Source organism: Thamnophis elegans, chromosome 2, assembly GCF_009769535.1.
Source record: "Thamnophis elegans isolate rThaEle1 chromosome 2, rThaEle1.pri, whole genome shotgun sequence".
NCBI lineage: Eukaryota > Metazoa > Chordata > Lepidosauria > Squamata > Colubridae > Thamnophis > Thamnophis elegans.
Window position 1 is genome coordinate 24235904 of NC_045542.1, and position 22098 is coordinate 24258001.

General features: G+C 40.7%; 1 protein-coding gene across 1 annotated transcript in view; it reads right to left on the minus strand.

Moving 5' to 3' along the window:
- Nucleotides 1-22098, minus strand: part of ZNF385A (zinc finger protein 385A) — a 90109-nt gene that overhangs the window by 37132 nt on the left and 30879 nt on the right. Inside the window, exons 2-3 of the mRNA XM_032208672.1 lie at nucleotides 21064-21174; nucleotides 17217-17382 (exon numbers count right to left, since the gene is read on the minus strand). Of these exons, the coding sequence (XP_032064563.1) occupies nucleotides 17217-17382; nucleotides 21064-21174 (277 nt within the window). The remainder of the gene's footprint in view (nucleotides 1-17216; nucleotides 17383-21063; nucleotides 21175-22098) is intronic.

A 22098-nucleotide genomic window follows, 5' to 3' on the forward strand; every position in this document is an offset into this window, starting at 1 on the left:
ACATTTTTGAATCCCACCACTGCATTACACCCATGAAACAAAGAATGAGCCTGTGTCCTCATGGTTTCTTCATCAAATTTGTACTCTTACTATCCTTTTCCTCATAGAGAGGAAATCGTTGAACATCTCTCCCTAAAGGGAACTGCTCCTTAATCCTACACCTCTTCCAGTCCCAGTTTTGCTCTCCATCCCTCTTTCTGCCAAGAAGGAGGAATGTAGCTCATTAATGTAAGGGAATGTGTCAACATCCATTCTGCACAGTAACCCTGTGGAGCACAATTTATTTACAGTCTCACACTCACTCCCACACACACATAGCACACTTCCTGGATATTCCGGAAAATAAATCGCCTCCTTCAACATGCAAACTCAAACACTCCTGGGTTAGTTTGTTTTTTTGCATCAGGAGAGTGGAACTTGAGACGGACTAACTAGATCTCAAAACAAAATCCAGCATCCTGTTTTCCATAATAGTCAGAGAAATCCATGAGTCAAGAGGCCTCATGAAGGAAAGGAAAGGGAAAAAAAAAGGATAGGAGAGTGGGTGGGGAAGAAAATCCAAAATCTGGAAATCTTTATAGCTAACAGCTCCTGACAGAATTATGGCCACCACAACCAGTATATATATAAAAAAGGAAATATTTACTCAGAATCTTTTAAACCCATCTGAGCCATCAGGGTAGCTTGCAGCAACCCACGAACCTCACACAAATATATGTGTCCCAGAATAATGTTGCAGGATCCAATCTGAGTTGATCATCGGGACCAGAGGTTTTGTCTTTTGAGCTTTCAAACTTGTGCTAGATTGCAGGGAACTTCTCTTTCGCTCAGAAGATCAAACCTTTGGACCTGGTGACCAACCCAGATTAGATCCTGCAACATGTAACCTCCTTGTGTGGAACACTATCTCCTCTGTCTGCCTTGAATCTCTAGGAAGCCAATGAGTTCCTTGCATGAAGCTGCAGGAAGAAAACCTTGCCATTGTATGTTTTCTCCACATTAAGCATCATCAATTTGTAAACCCTGATAAGCCACAGTGGTGCAGTGGTTAGAGTGCAGTACTGCAGACTAAAGGCTCAAGGTTGACTCAGCCTTCCATCCTTCCCAGGTAGGAAAAAATGAGGATCCAGATTGTTGGGGGCAATAGGCTGACTCTGTAAACCGCTTAGAGTGGGTTGTAAAGCACTGTGAAGCAGTATGTAAGTGCTATTGGTAGCTAGATGATTTTTTTTAAATTAGGGAAAAGCTCCCTTTATACAGCTCTAAGGTTAGAATTCCATTGCATGGACAGAATATGACCCTTAAGGTCTGAAGCATGAGCCTTTCCCAGTCCAGGCAAAGTTTTGGAAAGTTTAAGGTAAATTTGGTTAACGTTTCGGACTTTACTTTCAAGGCCACAGCCATTTTAGTTTCCTACTACTACTGGTCGGGGGTTTGTGTGTGTGTGTGTGTGTGTGGGTATCCTCTGAAGATATAGCAATTGGGAATGTCTGCAGTATTGCCGGTGGTGCTGTGCTGTAGACCTGGCTAAAGGCGGTCCGATATTTCTTTAATCTCCTTCCTCGCAATTTCTCATGCAGAAGTAGTCACTGAGCTACCCATCAGGGCTCAAGACCATTTTCCAAATAACTTATAAATTTAAATGATGTCAATGCATATGCAAACTGAGCATTTTTTGTTCCTACACACCGATCACACCTTCCTTTTGCTTAAGCTGTGCAACCTTTAGCATTTGATTGGGTTTGGCCCCATATAGAACTTACTTCAGATTGGGTGGTAATCTTTGTTTACATTTGGAGGAAGCAATATTTTGAGTTAAATCAATACTGCACAATAATTTCAAGTAGGTAACTCAGCTGCAGAGACCTGGGTACTTTTGTCTCTAGATCCATGCTAGAAGCGTTCTTTTTTCTAAATGGCAACAACGGAGGGAGAGACATATATCCCAGTGGGAAGTGAAGTCTGCCTGGCCCCAAAGAATAAACAGAATTCGCAAATAGATTTAGCCAAAAATGTTCTTTCAAAGTATTTCCATCCTGTTCCCCTTGATTATGGCCCTGTATTCTGATGTTTTAGGACTGCAGAGACTCACGGCACCCATTTTTACCTTTCAAGTCTCGCCTCCTAGGGGAGCAATATGATCACTGTGGATCGCAAGAACTCAAGGGGTGAAATGGATGCTTTAACCCTTTACAAAATCTAAATCTATTTTAGGATAGAAAGAACAAGCCTTTTAATAAAGGGTGATAGGATTAAAGCTAGAATAAGTGGTAGAAATAAGAGAAGGGGGAATAGTAGTGTATACATTTCTATATAATAAAATAAAAGTAAGAGAAAACATGGACTAATTGAATAATGATAGATTGCAACCTAATATAAATGTGTATTATTATTAGAAAAACATAAGTTGAGTGAATGTAATAATTATGATTAACTTTATCAGTTTTACTTGTATTAGAATGTATGATACCCAGGTACTGTTCATGCATTGATTTGATATATTTGTAAAAATAACAACGAAAAAAAATCTAAACCTATTTTGTGCCAAACATCTCCCCAAACTTAAAAAAAAAATCAGGGAAAAGGGAATTAGCACCCTTGTTCTTGTTTCTCAATACAATCAGCAGAATGCAAGGCCAACTTCAATTGTTGTTTAGACTGCATCTCACCCTGTCTTCTCCGAAGCCAGCTGGGTTCTATCAGCTGGCAGAGAATGAACCCAGTGTCTTCTGATGCTTTCTAATTCCAGCTTCCACTGGGATCCAAGCCTCATTTGTTGTGTCTCCAAGTTGAATGGCCACGGAGCTTATGAACCATGAAAAAAACAGAATGAAGAACTCTGTTTCTGAGAGGATAACTTTTAGGGCAAATCTGCTGTTCCAAATCAGTGCATGAGGCAGCATTTGTTCTCCACAACATAGCAACTCACTAGCCTGAAGCCAAAGGAGATGAGAAGTCAGATCTATAAACAAGGATATTTCTGCAGAATTCTGTGGCAGCGGCACAACAGCTGGATCCCAGTTTCAAATATTAAACACCATCTCAAGTTCCCATTTCACTTCCAACTTCTCTCCATCTTGGTTTCATCTATTACTTTACCCTTTGATTGGTATTCAAGAGCTGAGCAAAAAAAGGAGTTTAAAATTCTCACGCCACACCATTCACATTGTGACCCACACTTCACCTTCTGTAATCTCCCCCAATTCTGGGAAAGCAAGACTAAGGGAGTGGTTTGGAAGCTGCCCTGAAACTCTTTGTGGGTGGACTGGCAGTGAGCGCTAAACCACACTTTTACATGTCACTCTGTGTGTGCTCTGTGACTGAGCTTTGTCAGCAAAAACATCCTAGGGCTCAACTCAAGGACTGAACCATAATTAAGACTTCAGGTGATTAAGGATCAGGTGACTTTTTTTTTTTTTACAAATCACATAACTGAATGTTGTGCCATGACACATGTGAATGAACCAATGATGTATATAACTTTAAAAGAGGATTAAATAAAATATAGAAAGCAGACTGCTCTTTAGGCCTCAAAAGAGCTCAGAGGAATTTCCAAGGTCAACTCTGGGGTGGAGGAGATTTTGTGTCAGTCCTTTTCAAATAGGTGATATTCTTGTTTGAACGGCCAAGAGCAAACCAAGATGAGTACAACTTTCCATTCAATCCTTCCCTTGGTACCTCTCTTACCTTAAACTCCCCCCCCCCACCTCCAAAAGCTAACTCTGAGAAAGGAGAAGTACTGCCTGGTCCAAAACATGCAGTGAAAATCTTTTCTGTGAAAACTGGACCTACAAGTCTCTCTCCAAATAAAGATATTCTAACTTTGTTTCCACTTGGAAACCACTTTTGGACTTTGTGCTTGAAGTGGAAAAAAATGAAACTGACTTTGGGTTTTACTGATTAGATAGGTTTGTTGTTATAGAAATGTTTAGTATATATTTATTTATATATTTATTATATAACTATTAGTATATACTGTATATAGAGGATGTAACAACAGAATTCTCTGACTCCGTTGTTACATCCTCTAACCCTCACAGCTTTAACCTTAAATTGTCTACCGTGGACCTCACCCCATTCCTAAGAGGTCCGTAAAGGAGGTGTGCATAAGCGCACCAGCATGCCTACCATCCCTGTCCTACTATCCCCATCTATTTGTATTCATTTCTTTTGTTTATATCCATGTTTATATTTATACTTGCAACTTTGTACATGTTTGACAAACTAATAAATACAAATATAAATATTACTATATAGAAGGAAAAAGTTGGGACTGTGTGTTATTATCTTATGCTAGCGCAATAAAAAGAGTCAGAAGTCAACGCTATTCTTTATTTTTCCCCTGTTCACGTACACTTTCTTTCCTCTTCCGCTTTTCCTCCCTTTCCTTCCCATTATTTTCCTTTTTCTTTGTATTTTATATTTTAACCAACTAATAAAAAAAAATTACAATTCATGAACAAAGATGTCCTTCATTCATTATCCATGTCATGAAACCCTTCTCAGCATACTAGAAAAGAAGCTGTGCTAGCAATTCCTCTACACATGGGAGCCGCCCCACTATTAGCAACACTAACCCAGAGCACCTCCTGCATCATGAAACTGCCTACTATTCCTTTCCTTGAGCTGTGCCCCCCATTCTCTGTAATGCCACAATTCATGGATCTTGCTCTCATTTGCTGGAAAACAGTGAGTTATTATTAGATCCAGTTTGGAACAATTAGAATTGGGGTTTGCTATTGACAGATTCTGGGCTTTGGTAGATACCTGCTTGGTTTGCCCAGATCAGATCAATCCAGATCATCAGGATAAAAAGTGACATGGCATAGGAGCTAGGTATCTGCTCCAAATTACTCTCTCCCTGCTCCAATTATGTCATTAATGTAGCCATAAAATAAAAGAAAAAACTCCTTGGAGCTTGGCATATAGGGCTGGCAGTGCTGGAAGATAAGGACACTAGTGAGCATGGTGCCTTTTTGGGCCCATCTTCACAAGGCAGGTGAATCATTGGTACCCAACCACCTCAACTGCTGAGTTTATGGACCACTTCTTCCATTAGAATCATAACTCTGGTTTCACACTGCTGAAGCTACAGTCAATAAATAAGATGAGGGAGGATGTTGCAGTCCAGGGAATAAATAAGTTAAATCTTTAAATGGAAAGAGACAAGGATTAAAACTAGTAAGGAGGTGTCTGCTATTAAAAAGTATCTGCTATTAAACTACTGAGAAGAGGGAATGCCAGCACAGTTTCCAAATTCACCTTCCATCTCTCAGCAGCACAAGATCACCTGCTAAAATTCTTCTTTCTATATATCTATTAATGCATCTTTTTTTTTTTGCAACTATGCATCCAGACTTAGAATTTAAGTGGATGTTGAAACTAGTTCCAGCAATATGCAAGGATTGCTGTTTTTTTTAAAAAAAAAAATTAAACTAGCCCTGTTCCTTTATGTTAATAGCAACTTGAAACTGTGGGTGCTCCATCACTGGAGGTTTTAAAGAAGAGATTGGACAGCCATTTGTCCACAATGGCATAAGGTCTCCTGGTTGGGCAGGGGTTGGACTAGAAGACCTCCAAGCTCAGAATTTAAAAAACTAAAATAAACTCAGGCAACTCTTTTTACTGTATCTGTACAAAGGTTACAAAGTGGAGACTATCCTGGAAGGTATATTTCAGTAATAAATGGAGGATCAGATTCCTCAATCTCTACCTTAGTTTCCTCTCCATTCCTTGAAACTTAACTTCATAGCTGTGATTGTAACGGAAAACAAAGAGTTTGACTTGGTACAGCTTCTAGATTCCTGACATTCCATAGCATTCATTTATTTTAATTAGTCTCTCATCATGTATACATTAGAAGGGATGTGTATATATATTAAAGAGAGGGATATGATTGTGCATATACAATATATGTAAGTTCGTGCATGTGACTGCAGAGCACGAACTTCCTGTATATCCATATAGGCAGAATTAGCAAGGCTGCCAATTTACATATGGTTTTAATTTATACACAAGCAGAAAAAGGACTCCCACCTTATTAATCCCTGGCTGCCCATTTTCTCCAAAAAGGAAAAAACGTGGGAGAAATGAACAAAAGCTGAAATGCAAGACTTCCGGTCCCAACCACAGCCTTTTCTTTCCTCTTTCTCATAAAGTCATTATACAGACACCAGTTCAGGGTTCGAAGTGGAAGAAGAAAAACAGCATTGGAAAAATATCTGAGCCTAATTCAATCTCTGGAGGACCCCAATTTTCAGATTTAAAAAAAAATGGATTCTGTTTTGGTTGTGGAAATGCCCTTGATAATTGAAAGGCAGTTCTCAGTCTTAATTCTAAAAAACAGAAGGAAATATGATCAGGAGGATTTCTTGTCGCTGGACCATGGAGTTACAGTATTCCACTCTATCCCTTCCTTCCCTGTGGATCTAGCATTGAAGACAGAAATTCAAACCTCTTACTATAAACACATTTATGCAATTTATTTAGCAATGTGCTGTTCTGGACATAGGCTGAGGAAATATGACTGTTTTCAGTTAAATACTTCCAGAACAATATTAATGTTCAAGCGTGCCTGTACAATCCTAATTGTGTGGTGTGTGTGGTCATAACCACACTATTGGCTAAGTAAATCACAACAATTATTTTCTGATAGATTAGAGGAACCCAAATAATATTATGCACATTTTTACTCGGGTAGAATTCCGATACTTTTAACTTCTTTAACTTCATTTTACTTCTAACTTTTTCCTAGACTCAGGGTAACCCTGTGCTCTTGAACCGGCTTCAGGGTAGGCCAAACTTTAATAGAGGAAGCTTTTTCATCACTTTATACCAGAAAAGATTAATAAATACAATCAGTTATCCACACCACAAAAACTGGCTCATCAAAGACCCCGGACTTAAACTTATCAAGCTAAGTACTTGGCCTTTGCTTTTCAATGGCATTTGTGCCAGCTGAAATTAGTCAGGTGACCTTGGTCCAATACAGCAATAAAATCAAGAGAAAATATTTATCTTCTTGATTATTATGCAATAAACAAGCAAACCTTAGAATTGGCAGCTGAAGACACTATCTAAACTTATATGTTACCAACCTCTCAGTATCATTTAAGCTAGTTGCAAACTCATTTCATTGCTTTCAATTCATGGACAGTGCAATCCTAGGCATATTTATTCACTCACGGAATCACTGAGTTGGAAAGGCCTTTTAGACGGAGTCCAGCCTCCTGTTTAACACAAGAATACAAAATAAAACATGGCCAATATATTGTCATATGACCTCTTTTAGAACGCATTTAATGGAGCACAGTCTGCCACAACTGTGAGTAATTGGTTTCACTGTCAAACTGTATTGTTGGGATTTTTTTCCGTAATGTACAATTGGAATCTGCCTTCCTATAATATTAAATTATTATTTAACATTCTGCGCTCCGGAACATGCCTATTTTTTCATAATTGACAACAGGTGTCAAGCACTTTCAGTTATTTAATGAGTGTTATTATATTCCTTCATGGAGGAAAACTATCTAATGGTCGCCAGGAGTCAAAAAGGATTCTGTCACGTATAGCACTTAGCAATAGCACTTAGACTTATGTACCGCTTAAGGGTGGGTTCTGGCAGTCATTACTGCCGGTTCGCTCATGGGGGTGCAGTGCGTGCATGCTTCATACATGCTGCATGAGCTTGATGCGTGTTGTGCATGCATGCACAGTACAATAAAAATTGTTATGCTCATAAGCAAAAACTAAGATTGTGGCACCGTAGGCGCCACCTGGAGAACCAGTTCAGGGGTGTGGCAGGCCTGGGTCACTGCCGGTTCGTGACCTAGGCTGCCAAACCACTACTGAACTGGTAGTAACCACCACTAATACCGCTGCACGGTGTTTTACAGCCCTCTAAGCTGTTTACAGAGTCAGCACATTGCCCCCAACCATCTGGGTTCCTCATTTTACTGACCTCGGAAGGATGGAAGACTGAATCAATCTTGAGCTGGTGAGGATCAAACTGTTGGCAGTCAACAGAATTAGCCTGCAGTACTGCAATCTAAGCACTGCACCACCATGGCTCTTATAATCAATACATGAATTATACTTCCATTCAGTATTCTCAAGGTTAAACATTCCTTCTGTCTTTCTTCATAGGCTTTATTTTGAAGTCTCTTGATCACTCTTGTCACTCTTTCTGAACCTTTTCAAGTTTGTGTCAACCTTTTTTAACCCTTGAGGTTCCTGGAATAATTCCCAATCTGATCACACCATTTTTAGACTCAGTCTTCCTTTTCCCAGCGTCTCTTCCCCACACATGCCAAACTTAGTCCCACTGTGCTCAGTTTTTACAGACTTACGCTGCTGATTGATAGAGAGATGGACAGAGTCACCCAATCCCCTTCATGTCTTTGGTTGGACTAGGTGGGGGGGAATGCAAATTCCTTCCTATAATCAGTACATTTGATTTTGGTTCCCTGAGTAAATGCTTTGCAACAGTCCCTGATAAACTGCATTCCATTTTTCTAACCTATTGAGAAAGCTTTTCATTTTGGGGTGTGTATATTCCATGGTAGTAGCTATCCAACCCAATTTTGAGTCATTTGCAAATTTGATAAGCATTTGCTCCACCTCTTCTTCCAAGTCATTAACAACAACAATATGGATGACGATCCCAGATCTAAGCTTCAGTGATGGTCAGTGGCTTTTTTAGGAAAGCATGCGTAAGACAGCAGCTCGCTTAATCATCCAGTTCCCTTTTATCTCTGTAAGCACACAGGCTTCAGGCTCTCGCTAAACCTTTCTCCCTTTCTTAGTACAGCAAGATTATATGTAAATCACTGCCAGAGGTTCATGGCCGTCCTAACATGAGAGGCTCTCTTTATTTTAGGGAAAACTGGATGATATGCAAATTGGGGATAGGAAAAGGGGAATTACTGATGTTTAGCAGAGAATGACTAACTTTGTGAACCTGTATGCGACACTTCACCAGAAACGAAAGGGCAAATCCTACACCTCAACCTAAAAACCATACAAATAAGATCCCAGTAGAGTGGCAGGAGACAGCTACTGGCAATAAACGGGCTGGAGATTGGAGTTTCATGGGCTTAAATTTAATTACAAGTAGTCCTTGACTTATGACCACAATTGAGCCCAAAATTTCTGTTCTTAAGTAAAACATTTGTTAAGTGAGTTTTGCCCCATTTTGCAACCTTTCTTGCCACAGTTATTAAGTGAATTCCTGCAGTTGATAAGTTAGTAACCTGGTTGTTAAGTGAATCTGGCTTTCCCATTGACTTTCCTTGTCAGAAGTTTGCACCAGGTGATCCCATGACCTTGGGACACAGCAAAGGTCGTATGTATGAACCAATTGCCAAGCACCTGAATTTTGATCACATGATCATGGGGATGCTTCAAAGGTCATAATTCTGAAAAAGTCACTTTTTTCAGTACTGTTGTAATTTTGAATGGTCACTAAATAAACTGTTGTAACTCGAGGACTACCTGTACTGCCGTCATATGTAACTTTCACAGAGGATAATACAAATGGGTCTTGTTCAGTGATAGTGATGAAAAAATAACTTTAAGCTAGTAATATAGTTGTTAAGTGAATCTGGCTTCCCCATTGACTTTGCTTGTCAGAAGGTTGCGAAAGGTGATCATATGACCCCGAGGCACTGCAACAGTCATAAATATGAACCAGTTGCCAAGCATCTGACTTTTGATCATATGGATGCCGTAATAAGTGTGAAAAATGGGCATAAGTATATATTGGAGGTGATGACGCTTTGAGAGCTGTATGCAACAAATTTTCATTTTAATGGATGCTGATTAGCGGACATTCAAAGCAGTAGTGGGTTGCAGGCGGGCGTACCGGAGCCTGCCTGGAGCACCAGATACCGTTCCGGTACAGTGCTCCGGAAGGCCCACCCGCCCGCACAAGCTCCTTACCGGTTTTTAAAGTTTTCGGCGCTTCCGCGCACGGCCTGTACAGCGGCTGCGCGATGCTCCGCTGAGCAGCTGGCACGTCACAGAGGCGCTAAGATGCATGCGCGTGCTGCACGTGTGTGCGCGTGCTGAGTATGTCCATGCGGATGCCACCGGGCCCGTTCCAACCGGTACGGTTGGAACGGGATCTGGAACCCACCACTGATTCAAAGTGACAATAGAGTTATTCTAAGTCTAAGTCACTTTTTTCAGTACCGTTGTAACTTTGAAAGGGTCACTAAATGAACTGCTGTAAGTCACGGACGACCTGTGCAGTGTGGATCCAGCAAGGAGAGAAAGGGGCTAATGGCTCTTTAGAAAGTTTTAAAGCAGAATAGTCAAGATGATGAATTAAGACAGGCGTAGTGCACATATGGACTAGGAGGGGCTAGAATGTCTAGAATGTTGTGTTTATTGGGAGCAGTTCTTTGTAGGGGTGCATATGTGTCCAAAAGCACAGTGTGTGACAGGTCTCAAGCAAAAGAAAGAACACAGATTTCCTGCCTGCAATTGTCATGAAATGATCCCCAGCCCAGCCTCACCAGAGAAGACATAAGAACGCTTCTGAGGAGTGTTGGGGCTTTCTGGGTAAGATATGCCCTTTTACTCTGCATCACTCTTCTCATTGGTCTTGCTGCCTCCCCCACCCGCTGAGTCTGAATCCTCAATGAAAAACACAGGGTCTCTTGCGTAACGAAGGGAGGGAGGGAGGGAGGAGGAAAGGAAAAGTCCATCGAGCTCTGAGGTCATTGGTGGCTGCGAACCAGCAACCCTGAGTAACTCTCCCTATAAATTCTTCATTCTCCAGACAACCACTGCATCTCTGCCAAGTGTTTCCTAGAACTTGTCATTCCAGTGAGGAGCAGACTGCCGCCTTGAACTCCACACAGATGTAAGAAGCACCTTACAAAGAGCAAAAAATGAGCACAATTCACCCACGAAATGGTTGCCCTATATAGCTGTTTTAAACATGGGTTTAAGGCAGATCCAAGCCTACCTTCAACTACTTCAAAACACCTATTGAGAGAAGGAAAAAAACAAATGCGGTCTGCAATGCAAATAAGGTTTGTTCTGTGCATACAAGCGAAGTTCAATGAACGCATTATGTGTTTATTTACTAGAAATAAGGCTCTCACCCAGGGGTGAAATCAACTTACCTTTGCTACCGGTTCGCAAATGTGAGCGCACGTGCTACCTCCATGCATGCGCAGGGTGTTAAAAATGGGATGCAATGAGGTCTGGGTGGGGGGAGGGGCAGCCTGATACCGAGCACCCCTGCAAAGGTAAGTAGAACACCGAGGGGGGAGAATCCACTGTGCCACCCAATTTAGTTTAGCTAGAAAGCAGCAAATCTGACGATTCTAGCTAATATCAATCACGCGTCACAGCTGATCGTTGGAAATACCAGTTCACCTGAACCGGTAGCATTTTTTTTACCACTGGTTTGGGCGAACCAGTCCGAACCAGTAGCATTTCACCCCTGCTCTTCCCCTCTCCCCCCAATAATCTAAAAAAGTCACAAACTAGAACAGTGGCAATGTATCTCAACAGTCACTTGTACTCTTGTCATCTCACATATGATCTATTGCAATGCAATTTGTTCGGGGCTGTCATTGAGGACCACTTAGAAGTTACAGCTGGTCCAGGATTCAGTGACATAAGTCATTAAGGGCATCCTCAGTAGGGCCAGGTAACAACTGTGCTATGTGAGTTGCAAAGGTTAGTAGTGAACTTCCTGGCTTCAATTCAAAGTTCTGCTCATCACCTACAAACCTTGCATGGCATAGAACTTGGATATTTGAGGGACTTTCTCTAATTGCTTCTATTTCGCCTATACAATCCAATGGGGTTGGCATCAGAGGTGGTATTCAGCCAGTTCTGACAGGTTCTGGAGAACCGGTAGGGGAAATTTTGAGTAGTTCAGAGAACTGGCAAACAGGCTGGCCCCGCCCATGCTGCCTCCCAGCTGATCTTCTTTTGTTGCCCTGAACAGGAGAACGGAGCTGGAAAGCAGGTTACTGGAGTGGGGAGGGAACGGGGATTTTGCAGTATCTTTCCTCTGCCACGCCCACAAATCCACACCCACAAAGCCACACCACACCCACAAAGCCACGCCCATAGAATCAGTAGTAAAAAATTTGAATCCAACCACTGGTTGGCATGTTTCAGGTCTCAAGCAACCTTAAGGGACACAGCAGGCTCACTTTCTCTGTGGCAGTGCCCATTCTTTGAAGCAGCATCTCCCCAAGGCCCAGACAGTGCCAACCCTGCTGACTTTCCAGAAGATCTGGTTGTTTCCTCAGGCTCTGAGCTAGGATGGGGTATGAATTTGTTATGGAGATTGTACCAAGGTATGTTAGCCGATTCATTTTATTTATTTATTTGCCCTCGTACAACTGTCTTTGTGTGTGTGGTTTTAAAATACTGTTTTGTTGTGCGCCTGCCCAGTCATTGGGGGATGGACACTCGAGAAAACAAACAAATGTATGGCCATCCTGTCTCCCTTCAAAGCAGTGTAAATAATTCCCCACAGTTTTGTAAGGTGGATTAGACTAGCCCTGGATGAGTTTGATGGCCAGGTAAGGGTTTACATCAGGGACCCCAGTCCAAATCTGCTCCTCAAATCCAGCTTTCCCTGAACGAATGCCATCCAGCTGAGACGGACTACAGTCCTCATTGTTATCAAACACTCTATGATCGTTGGTGTTTTATCAGTGTATCACTTCTAAAACATACAAGGTTGAAAATGAGGAGACGTTTGCTGAACCAAACAGCAGGAGGAAGCTTTCATTAAGTTCTCAGCAAAATTTCACTGGGGAAACAGCCATACATCAGAGACAACTGGCACTCTTACACAAGAGGGACGCTGGACTTACAAGACTGGATCCCTGGACTAAACAAGTATCAGATTCCTTCCTTGTGCTCAAAATAGGAAACAGGTCCCAGAGGCAGATTAGGTTAGTCTGATGTCACCAAACAGCCCCATGCTTCTCAATGGAGCTGGGCAACTTGTGGAAATGTAGGAGTGACCTGGTAAAAAAAATGTTTGTTTTTTCCTGCTGTTTTCCAGGGAAAACTAAAGAAATAAGTTGTATGGATAATGTTGGCCAGATGAAATGTAATTCCCTGCTGCAGAACTTTCTTGTTTCTGTGATATTAGGACATTGCCACCTTTTTCTTGTTAATCGTCACAGAAAGCAACTCTTCCTATGATACGGTTGCCTGTTATGGTTCTAAATCAGTGGTTCCCAATGTGGGGCCCATGCCCCACAGGGGAGCAATTTGATTTTTAATGGGGGCAATTTGATCCTTGTTTAAACCAAGTTAATGGCCTTTTAGGCTTCCTCCTTGTGAGTAGAGTTCACTTTTTGAGTAAAGTAAGAATTATATGTCACCGGGGAGGGGGGGGGAATCAGGATTTTAGAGATGCTTAGGTGGGGCATTGCCAAAAAAGGTTGGGAACCGAACCACTGTTCTAGAGGTACAGATAGAAGCACCTGCCATTTACAATACATGGTTCAGGTGTCCTGACTGACACAAACTCAAACAAAGATGCACAGGTTGGATGTCCTCACCCTGAAGAGCAATGGTTTCGACCCAGGAAGACCTCGATGGTGACCCCAAGGCCTTACACTTGGAAAGAAACAGAAATGAGTCTTCTGTTTAATGAACCCCTTTCATGCCCATTCTTTATAAGACAGATTCACCCTGAAGTATTTGAAATATCACAGTCCTTGAGTTCTCCATTGGGATTATTTCAAGAGATGGACACAACCATGCAGGGCATCCAATCTATCCAGAACTCTGACTATTGTGTTTCAGCCTGCGTTCATTTCTAGCTCATCTGCATAGCTGGAGAGTTAGCAGACGACGTATCACACTTCCAGTTCTCTCAGAAGGAAAGGCATGCGTTTTATAAGAAGCTACCTTATGACAGATCGCATTACTGATTGATTTAGCCCAGGATCATCTGTTCTGATTGACAGGAGCCTTCAGCATCTCTGGAAGAAGTCTTTCCCATGAGTTCTTGTCTAACCTTTTTTCAATTAAAAGTGGCTGGGACAGAACCTTTTCAAAATTAGGATTCCTCCCCTCAAATATCTGAGAGACATCTCATGAATTTTACATTGCCCACTATAAACATTATCTTGCTGTATCAGTGAAACAGAATTGCATTCAAAGGCAAAATCTAACCATCATTTTAAAATCTGGATGATGAAACTTTGCTTTTGATTTTTTTACAAGCAAAAGACTTGGAGTTTTGAATACAAGAAATGTTGGAAAACCATAGAAAGAAAAATCTTAAGAGGGCTTTGTTGGGTTTATTCACTGGTGGTGTTCAGGCATTTGGGGGGGGGGACTTTTCCTTAGGCAGCCATGAATTACTGCTGTTGTTTGATTAGTTGTTTCATGTGGTTCCAATACTCTGGTTCTATTTTGCATATTTTAACTAGTTTTGTAAACCATGGAGAAAACAACATATACACATAAAGAGGGAAAATGTAGAGTAATATGAGGTAACACGTATCATGGTAGTTACTTAAATTAAAAAATCTCCTTTATCTTGATAGTTTTGCTCCAGACATCTGGAGGCTACCACTGATTACATGGTAGCCTGGGACATGCTCTCTGACAGAACTTTAAGATTGGAAGAGACTTTAGAGCATGGGTGTCAAACTGGTTGCGTCACATTGCTGTCATGTGACATTTTTGTGACATTTTTCCCATTCACGGAACTGGGGTGGGCCTGGTCTGAGCATGATGCATCTGGCCCGTGGGCTGCCTGTTTGACACCCCTGCTTTAGAAAGTATCTAGATCAGCCTTCTCCAATCTAGGTGACTTTCCCATGTGCAAACTTCAACTCTGAGAATCCTCAGCAGTGGCCATAAAAACCTGGGAATTCTGGGAGCTGAAATCCACTCATTTGGAAGGAGCCAAAGTTGGAGATAAGTGATTTAGTCTAATCCAGTTAGGACAGGATCCACAACTGCAGTAACCCTCATAGTTGATTAGCTTCAAATATATACCTTTAGCAATTGACAAACTGTTTCAACTGTCAGAAATCTCTCTCCAGTAGGATATTTCTCCTGGTATCTCTTGTTTTACATTTTCAGGGACACAGTTGTTATAATTTGCTGGTCACTTATTCTAAGCCTACCTGTCACCATTCACAGTTGTTTTGGGACAAATCCTCTAATCTTTGTCCTGTTTCAGGACTCTATTCTAAAGAGCATAATAAAATGTGTTTTTAAAAGTGCTTCCTCAGCAAAGGAAGAATGGGCAAATTTACTCAAAATTTCCTCACCAAGTTATCGTGGTAAATTGGCATGCAGATTAAATTTCCATTTAAAATAATTCTACATTTGCAAGACTATTCACTTCTGGATATGTTTATTTTTAGCTCCTGCATTGTTTTTACTTTTAAGCTTATCTTTTAAAGTAAGAGCATATTGGCAAGTATATATATCTTCCTTTTAAAAGCAACTTCTCCTGAATCGCCTTCTGGTCAGTTTTACTGGATGATCTCAGTTTCTTATATGATGAGGAAAAAAAACCACTCCTTTTCCCACTGCAGTCCCATCATGCATAATTTTACAATACTCCCTCAAAGCTTCTCTTCAACTGTGTTTTCTTGAATGAAAACACTCCAAATTTAGAACTTCCCTTGCAGATGCGCTCTAATGGCTTGATTATTTTGGTTCTACTTTTCTTCATCTTAATTATGTGCCATCAAGTTTGCATTGACTCTTAGCGACCACATTTCTTGCCTCAATGCACACACACAAAAAAATCCTTTGTGTGATGCAATGACGGAAACTATTGAAATTTGTATAGTGTTGCCACACAGACAGTTCAGTTTTCAAATCTCTCTCTCTAATAATTCTCAATATGGAATTTGCCAATTTTTGCAGTCGTGATTCTCAAACTCCTTCAAGTGATGCCTCAGATTTTGCCTATTAATTCAGCGATTTTTCGTAAAGTACTGCAATTGTACGTAGCTTTTACACAGGATAATACAGGTAGGTCTCGTTTAGTGACTGTTTGCATTAACTTGATGGCCAATCCTTGCCTTTATGACCTTTGCAGGTCTCTAAAGAAAGGAAAGCTGAAGAAACATCAAAAGCACAGTCACAGTTTCACTTAGCAACTCTTTTCGCTTAATAACTGAGTTGCTGGCTCCAATTGTGGCTGCTGAACAAGGATTCCCTGTATACATAGAGAAAGAGCACACAATCTCACTCCATCCTTGGAAAAGGCTCTGCTATTTTAAAAAAAAAGCCTCTATGTGGAATGACACACTTCCTCTAATCCTCTGCTGTCCGCAAAAACAGCTTGCCTCATATTTATAAAAGCAGCTGTTAGTCCTAACAAGTTGGTTCTCTCCCCTCCCCATTTCCCTTGTCTTCCCTATTCCTTCATCCCCTGCCTCCAAAACTAGTGGATTGGCTATGCTGCTTAGCTGCAATCCTGCATCAGAAATGCTATAGATGAGGCTAGTCACTCTCTTGCAAATCTCCAAAATCCCCCTCTTCTGAAGCTGGGAGGCAGAGTTCCCCAGGCAAGTATGCTGGCTGCAGCCCCAGCTCCATTTCCACCAGCCATTGGAGCCGTAATCAATGTTTAATTAGATGCGATTTAATTACCCGCTTGCTCAGCGGTCACTCGGACCGAGAAGGCAGCTCAAGTTCCCATCATCAGGAGGACAGGCACAACGTCAAAGACAGGATGTCAGATCTAACCTCCCCCTCCTTCCCTTTAGCACAAAGGTTTCACCCTCAACCCTGTAATTGATGCAAAATACAGCTAAGGTCTTATTGAACTCTGTAATTGAAGCAGAATGTGGGTAGTGCCCAGAGCCCTGTATTTCTTTCCTAGCCAACATTATCAATGTTTGTTTTAGTTTCCCCAGAATTGGCTCTATGGCAGAAGGAGAAAAGGCTCATCCGCCCTTCCGGCAAGGGAAGAAAACAGGCACCTAGGACTGAAAACTCTCCTCTTCCTATGCTCTGGCCTGGGAATACCTCTTCATTTTCCTCAAATCCCAAACAAACCAGTCTGGAACTTAGAAATTCTGGAGTACATTCTGGTGCAACAGATTCACAGAAAAGTCTTGAAAATCGGTTCAACATTTTTGGACAATACAGAACCCCCCCCTCTCTCTCAAACACACACACAATGTTCTTCCGGAAACCTTTAGATGGTAGGGAGCACACTTGTAATGAAAGAAGAAGTTTAGAACCTGTGCGGTCAGAATCACTCTCCCCGGTGCTGGAGGATGGACTGCCTGCAGATCCTGGCTTGTCTCCCTCCCGAGGTCCCGATTCTTTCTGCCGCGTTCTGGCTGCTTCGATTCCCTTTACTCGGCGGGCGTGGCGGTTCCCCTTGTAGTGTGCTTCAGCCTGGCTCTATACAAGGAAAAAAGGAGAAAGCAATAGGAGATCCAAAAACCCATAACATTACAAGTACTGGTCGACAAGAATAGCACACATTTATAACCTTTCTGAAACTTGTTTATAATCCTGTACTAGGCTAGGCTATTCTTTTTAATTTTATCTATTTATATCCCAGTTTTATTATTTTTACAAGTAACTCAAGGTGGTGAACATAGTTAGTACTTCTTCCTCCTCCTATTTTATTCATAACAAGAACCCTGTGAGGTAAATAGGGTTAAGAGAGAGTGATTGGCCCAAGGTCACCCAGCTAGCTTTCATGGCTTAGGTGGTACTCAAGATTTCCTGCTTTCTAGTCTGGGGCCTAATCACTAGACCAAACTAATCTAAGATATCTAAGTTGAACACCCAAATAAATTTCTAAGAATGCTTTCAGACTAGTTTGGTTCCCCCGCCCCCTTTTGACGCTAACATCTTTTGTTCTCTTTCCTTTTAAGGAATATTATGACAAGGAAGAACACATTAATTTAAAGCTGAACCTATGAATTATCTACACTAATAATGTTCTTCTAACAGATTACTTTCATCTATAAAAGTGTCATCTTGGATAGAAGTTTTAAATATAGATGCTTAGAATATTTATATTTCTCCTCAAGTTCATGAATACAGCAGAAGATGGGAGCACTTAGGCATCCTTGGCTGATCACCAAAAAGCTAAGCAGAGTTAGACTTAGCTAATGCTTTCATGGGAGATCACTAGGAAACCCCAAAGTGCTAAATTAAAAGGAAGAAGTAAACAAATAAACAAACAGACAGACAAACCCAATTTTCAAAGAAGAAAATCGCAAACCATTTTTTGTGATTGATGCCAAAACGATTTTCTGTAGTCACCATGTAATTAGCCCTTTCCTATACATCATCTGAATATTATTATTCATTTTTCTATTTTAATTTGTTTTTGTACTTGAATTTAGGTTGTATATTGGTGCTTTCTTTAATAAAGATGCAAAATCCCCTTTCCAATATGTTGTTAATTTCCCCTATTTCTTCCAGACCTGACTTGTGTCTATTTTCGGAAAGTAGATGTGAAACATGATTATAACAGTAGCTTGTCTAATATGGATAAGCAAAAAAATGAAGCCTTTCCAGATTTATCTTGAATGAAAAAAATTCCCATTTACAGTTTTGGCACCAAGAGATAAACACCTTTTAATAGCCTTTTGTCTTCAGGAGAAGAAAGGTTTTAATTACAATTTCCTCAGACCTTCTTTTTCTTTTTGCATATTTTAATAATATTTAGCAGCTCTCTTCTCTTAGAACTCAGTTTCTAAACAGAATATTTTTAATAATGCCAAACATCAGAACAAGGTTTCACTAAATGCCCTCTAAGGTCAATTACAATTCTATGATTCAGTAATTGTGTTGGAGGGCATCTAGTCCAACCTCTTGGTCAGTGCAAGAGCCACTTACAGATAAATAACAGTCTTTTTTGAAGACCTATGGCATGGCATGTGGCAGTTTGGCTTGCCCTATCTGACAACTCTTACAGTCAGGTACATCTGAACCTGATTTATAGTGACTTTAATCTACTAATATTATTCCTATCTTTTGAGTCAATAAAGAATATGTCTAGTCTCTCTCTTCTATGCAAAAATCCTTCAGATATTTGAAGACTGCAATCATATCTCCCCACATTCATCTTTTCTGCAGGCTAAATGTATCCAGATCTTTTAACCATTTGTCAAAAGACTTGGTTTCCAAACCACAATCCATTTCAGTGATCGTCTTCTGAACTTGCTTTTAATGATCATCATCCTATTTTGGACTATTGTGCCCAGAATTGGACATAATCGTCCACATGGGTTCTGACCAGGACCATTATGTCTGTGATCTGCAGGATCTACTTCTATTAAAGCTTCCTAGGGTGGACTTTGCCATTTTAGCAACTGCTTCATTATGTTCAGTTCTTGAAAGAAGTAAGAGAATGTCAATTTGTTCCTTCTCAGGGACAGAAGAACCCAGCAACTCAAAGGTTATTTACCTTCACTTGTCTTCTAAACCTAACAATGCCTCCCAATTCTAACTTTAACAACCTTATCATGACATAGATAGGCTGGAAATAAGCATTACCAAAACATGCAAGCTGAACATTTTAATGTTTTTCTTTCCTTTCTTTCTGATATTTACAACAGTAAAAAAAATTAAATTATGATGACAATGTCATCATCTTCAGCATGTTCCCCATAAGTACATCACATCATGACATGAAAAAACCAGGTTAAGGACAGATCATAATAGAGGAAATCTATCTATGTAATCTCTTAGAATTGACGACTTGATGGTACATTACAGCCTATTGGAGGAAGGGAAGTGCCCAGTGTGATAAGCACATTGCATTTGTGTAGTACTACACCAGAGAGAGAAAACTGGCCTCCTTCGAGATGGTGTTTGACCTCAATTCCATCAGTCCACTAACATTTGGAGGGCTATCCAGCCCCAGGTCGTAATGTAAATTTTACTGGAATAAGATAAAAGAAATACATATTATAAGATCTTTGTTTTTTGTTCCGTCTCTGAGAATCTTAATACATATCATAAGAACTGCCATCTTCCATGGATCTTGAAAGAATACAATCTGCCGTGATTCTGAAATCATATCTGAGATCAAGACTAAATGACTTCATTGCTTTGCTTTTCAGTATCTTCACTAACTTCCTCATATTGTGTACAGTAGTTAACATGTGCGACAACTAAGGTTTAATGATGTGCCTAATGAAAAAGGAAGACTAAGCATAAAGCTGCTCATACAATGTCTCTGGGGTATCTAGGCATCTCCATCAAAATCACATTTTGGTCTCAGACCAAGGAGTTCCCCATCATTGAAAGAATATAGAGACCTATATTCTGACTCAGCTCTCTATTGGATCATATGCTAATCTGCAGATTTGCTATCTGGCACATGGTTTTGTTTTCTTTATATTTGTGTTATATTACAATCGGGACTATATTGTTTATTCAAATGTATCAAAAAGTGTCTTGTGACATAAGCTAGACAAAGATCAAATTTCTTTACAATTTACAATATACAGTAATCACCGTCTAATCCATGGTGGCGCAGTTGTTAGAATGCAGTAGTGCAGGCTAATTCTGCTGACTGCCAGCAGGTTAGCAGTTCGAGTTTCACTGGCTCAAGGTTGACTCATCATTCCATGGTCGGTAAAATGGGGACCCAGGTTATTGGGGGAAGATGCTGACTCTGTAAACTGCTTAGAGAGGGCTGTAAAGCACTCTGGAATGGTATATAAGTCTTACATGCTATTGCTATTGCTAATCCAAAATGAGAAACTTCACCCATTCTTCAAATTGTTAAATACATTAAATTCCCTTAAAGAACTGAACCTGGGCAAATAAAAGGCATGTGAGCTCAGCCATGTAAAGGTAGTCCTCGACTTACAACCACAATTGAGACTAAATTGCCATTGCTAAATAATACAGTTGTTAAATGCCCCATTTTATGATCTTTTTTGTCACTTTTTTCAGTGCTGCTATATCTCTGAACAGTCACTAAACAAATGGCTGTAAGCTGAGGGCTGCCTGTATTTATATATCATTTGTTCCTTATATGCTTGTTACTGACAGCGGCACTCTCTGCCACCGAAAAGCAGAGCAAAGTGTCAGAACTTCCTAAAAACTTACCTCAGAATTGAAGCGGATCTGGCAGACGTTGCAAGAGATGATGGGGCGTTTGGCCTTGGTTACAGGGACCCCAAACGTGTGGTTGATCACTGCTTTCTGCACTGGGTCCATCTGCCAGGGGATAATAAGTAAGAATTGTGGTGAGTGACTATATTGTACCTGTACTTATAAGGCCTACTTTTCACAGTAATGATGAACTGGAAATCTAACCACATAATCCTATTGTCCCACAGCACAACAAGTATTTGCATGCTCCAACACCAACAACTCCCCACCCCTGTTCTTATTTCATCCTTTAATGCTAAAGTAAGCATGAGTTTACTCTCTGGCAGCTCTGATGAAACCTGGTTAATTTAATTAACCAGATAAAACCTGGTTAATTAAGGTTGATGGTGCTACAGCTAGATTCCAAGGGGAGAGAGATTGTGCCTATATTAGGCTGGGTGAGATGGCCTTCTCAGGTGTTGGACTTCAAAATATTCCTGAAAGGAAGCTATTTTACAAATTAATCCTCATTTGTTGTCATCCTCAGTGATGAGACTAAAAGCTCTCAGACTAGCTTCAGTGGTTGAGGAGGTGATTGGGCAAATTATGTAAATTGTTTCCTACGCACCTTTTTTAATCCAGCAATCCAACTAGATTCTATATACATGCTAATCAACCCAAAATGGTGACCCGCAGAGGTGCTGGAAATTATAGGGTATACCAGATAGGGATGACATAACTCATAAGCCTGAGCCTGCTTGAAGGCAAGAGAACAGAATGCTACAAAAGAGACAGTCAGAGGTCAAGGGAATGACGAAAGAGGAATGAGGCACACTTTGGAAGGCTGTACAATAGCGACAAGCATGAAATGGGAAGTTCCTAATTTTGCTCTCACCTCAATCATAAACTTGCTAGGTAGCCTTAGGCAAGGCACTTTCTCTCAGCCCTGCTCTCCTCTCTATTATGGAAGTAAGAGGAAGGATAAACAAAACAAAACAAACAACACATTCATACTGCAAGATGCTTTGAATAACTCTGATGGAACAAGCT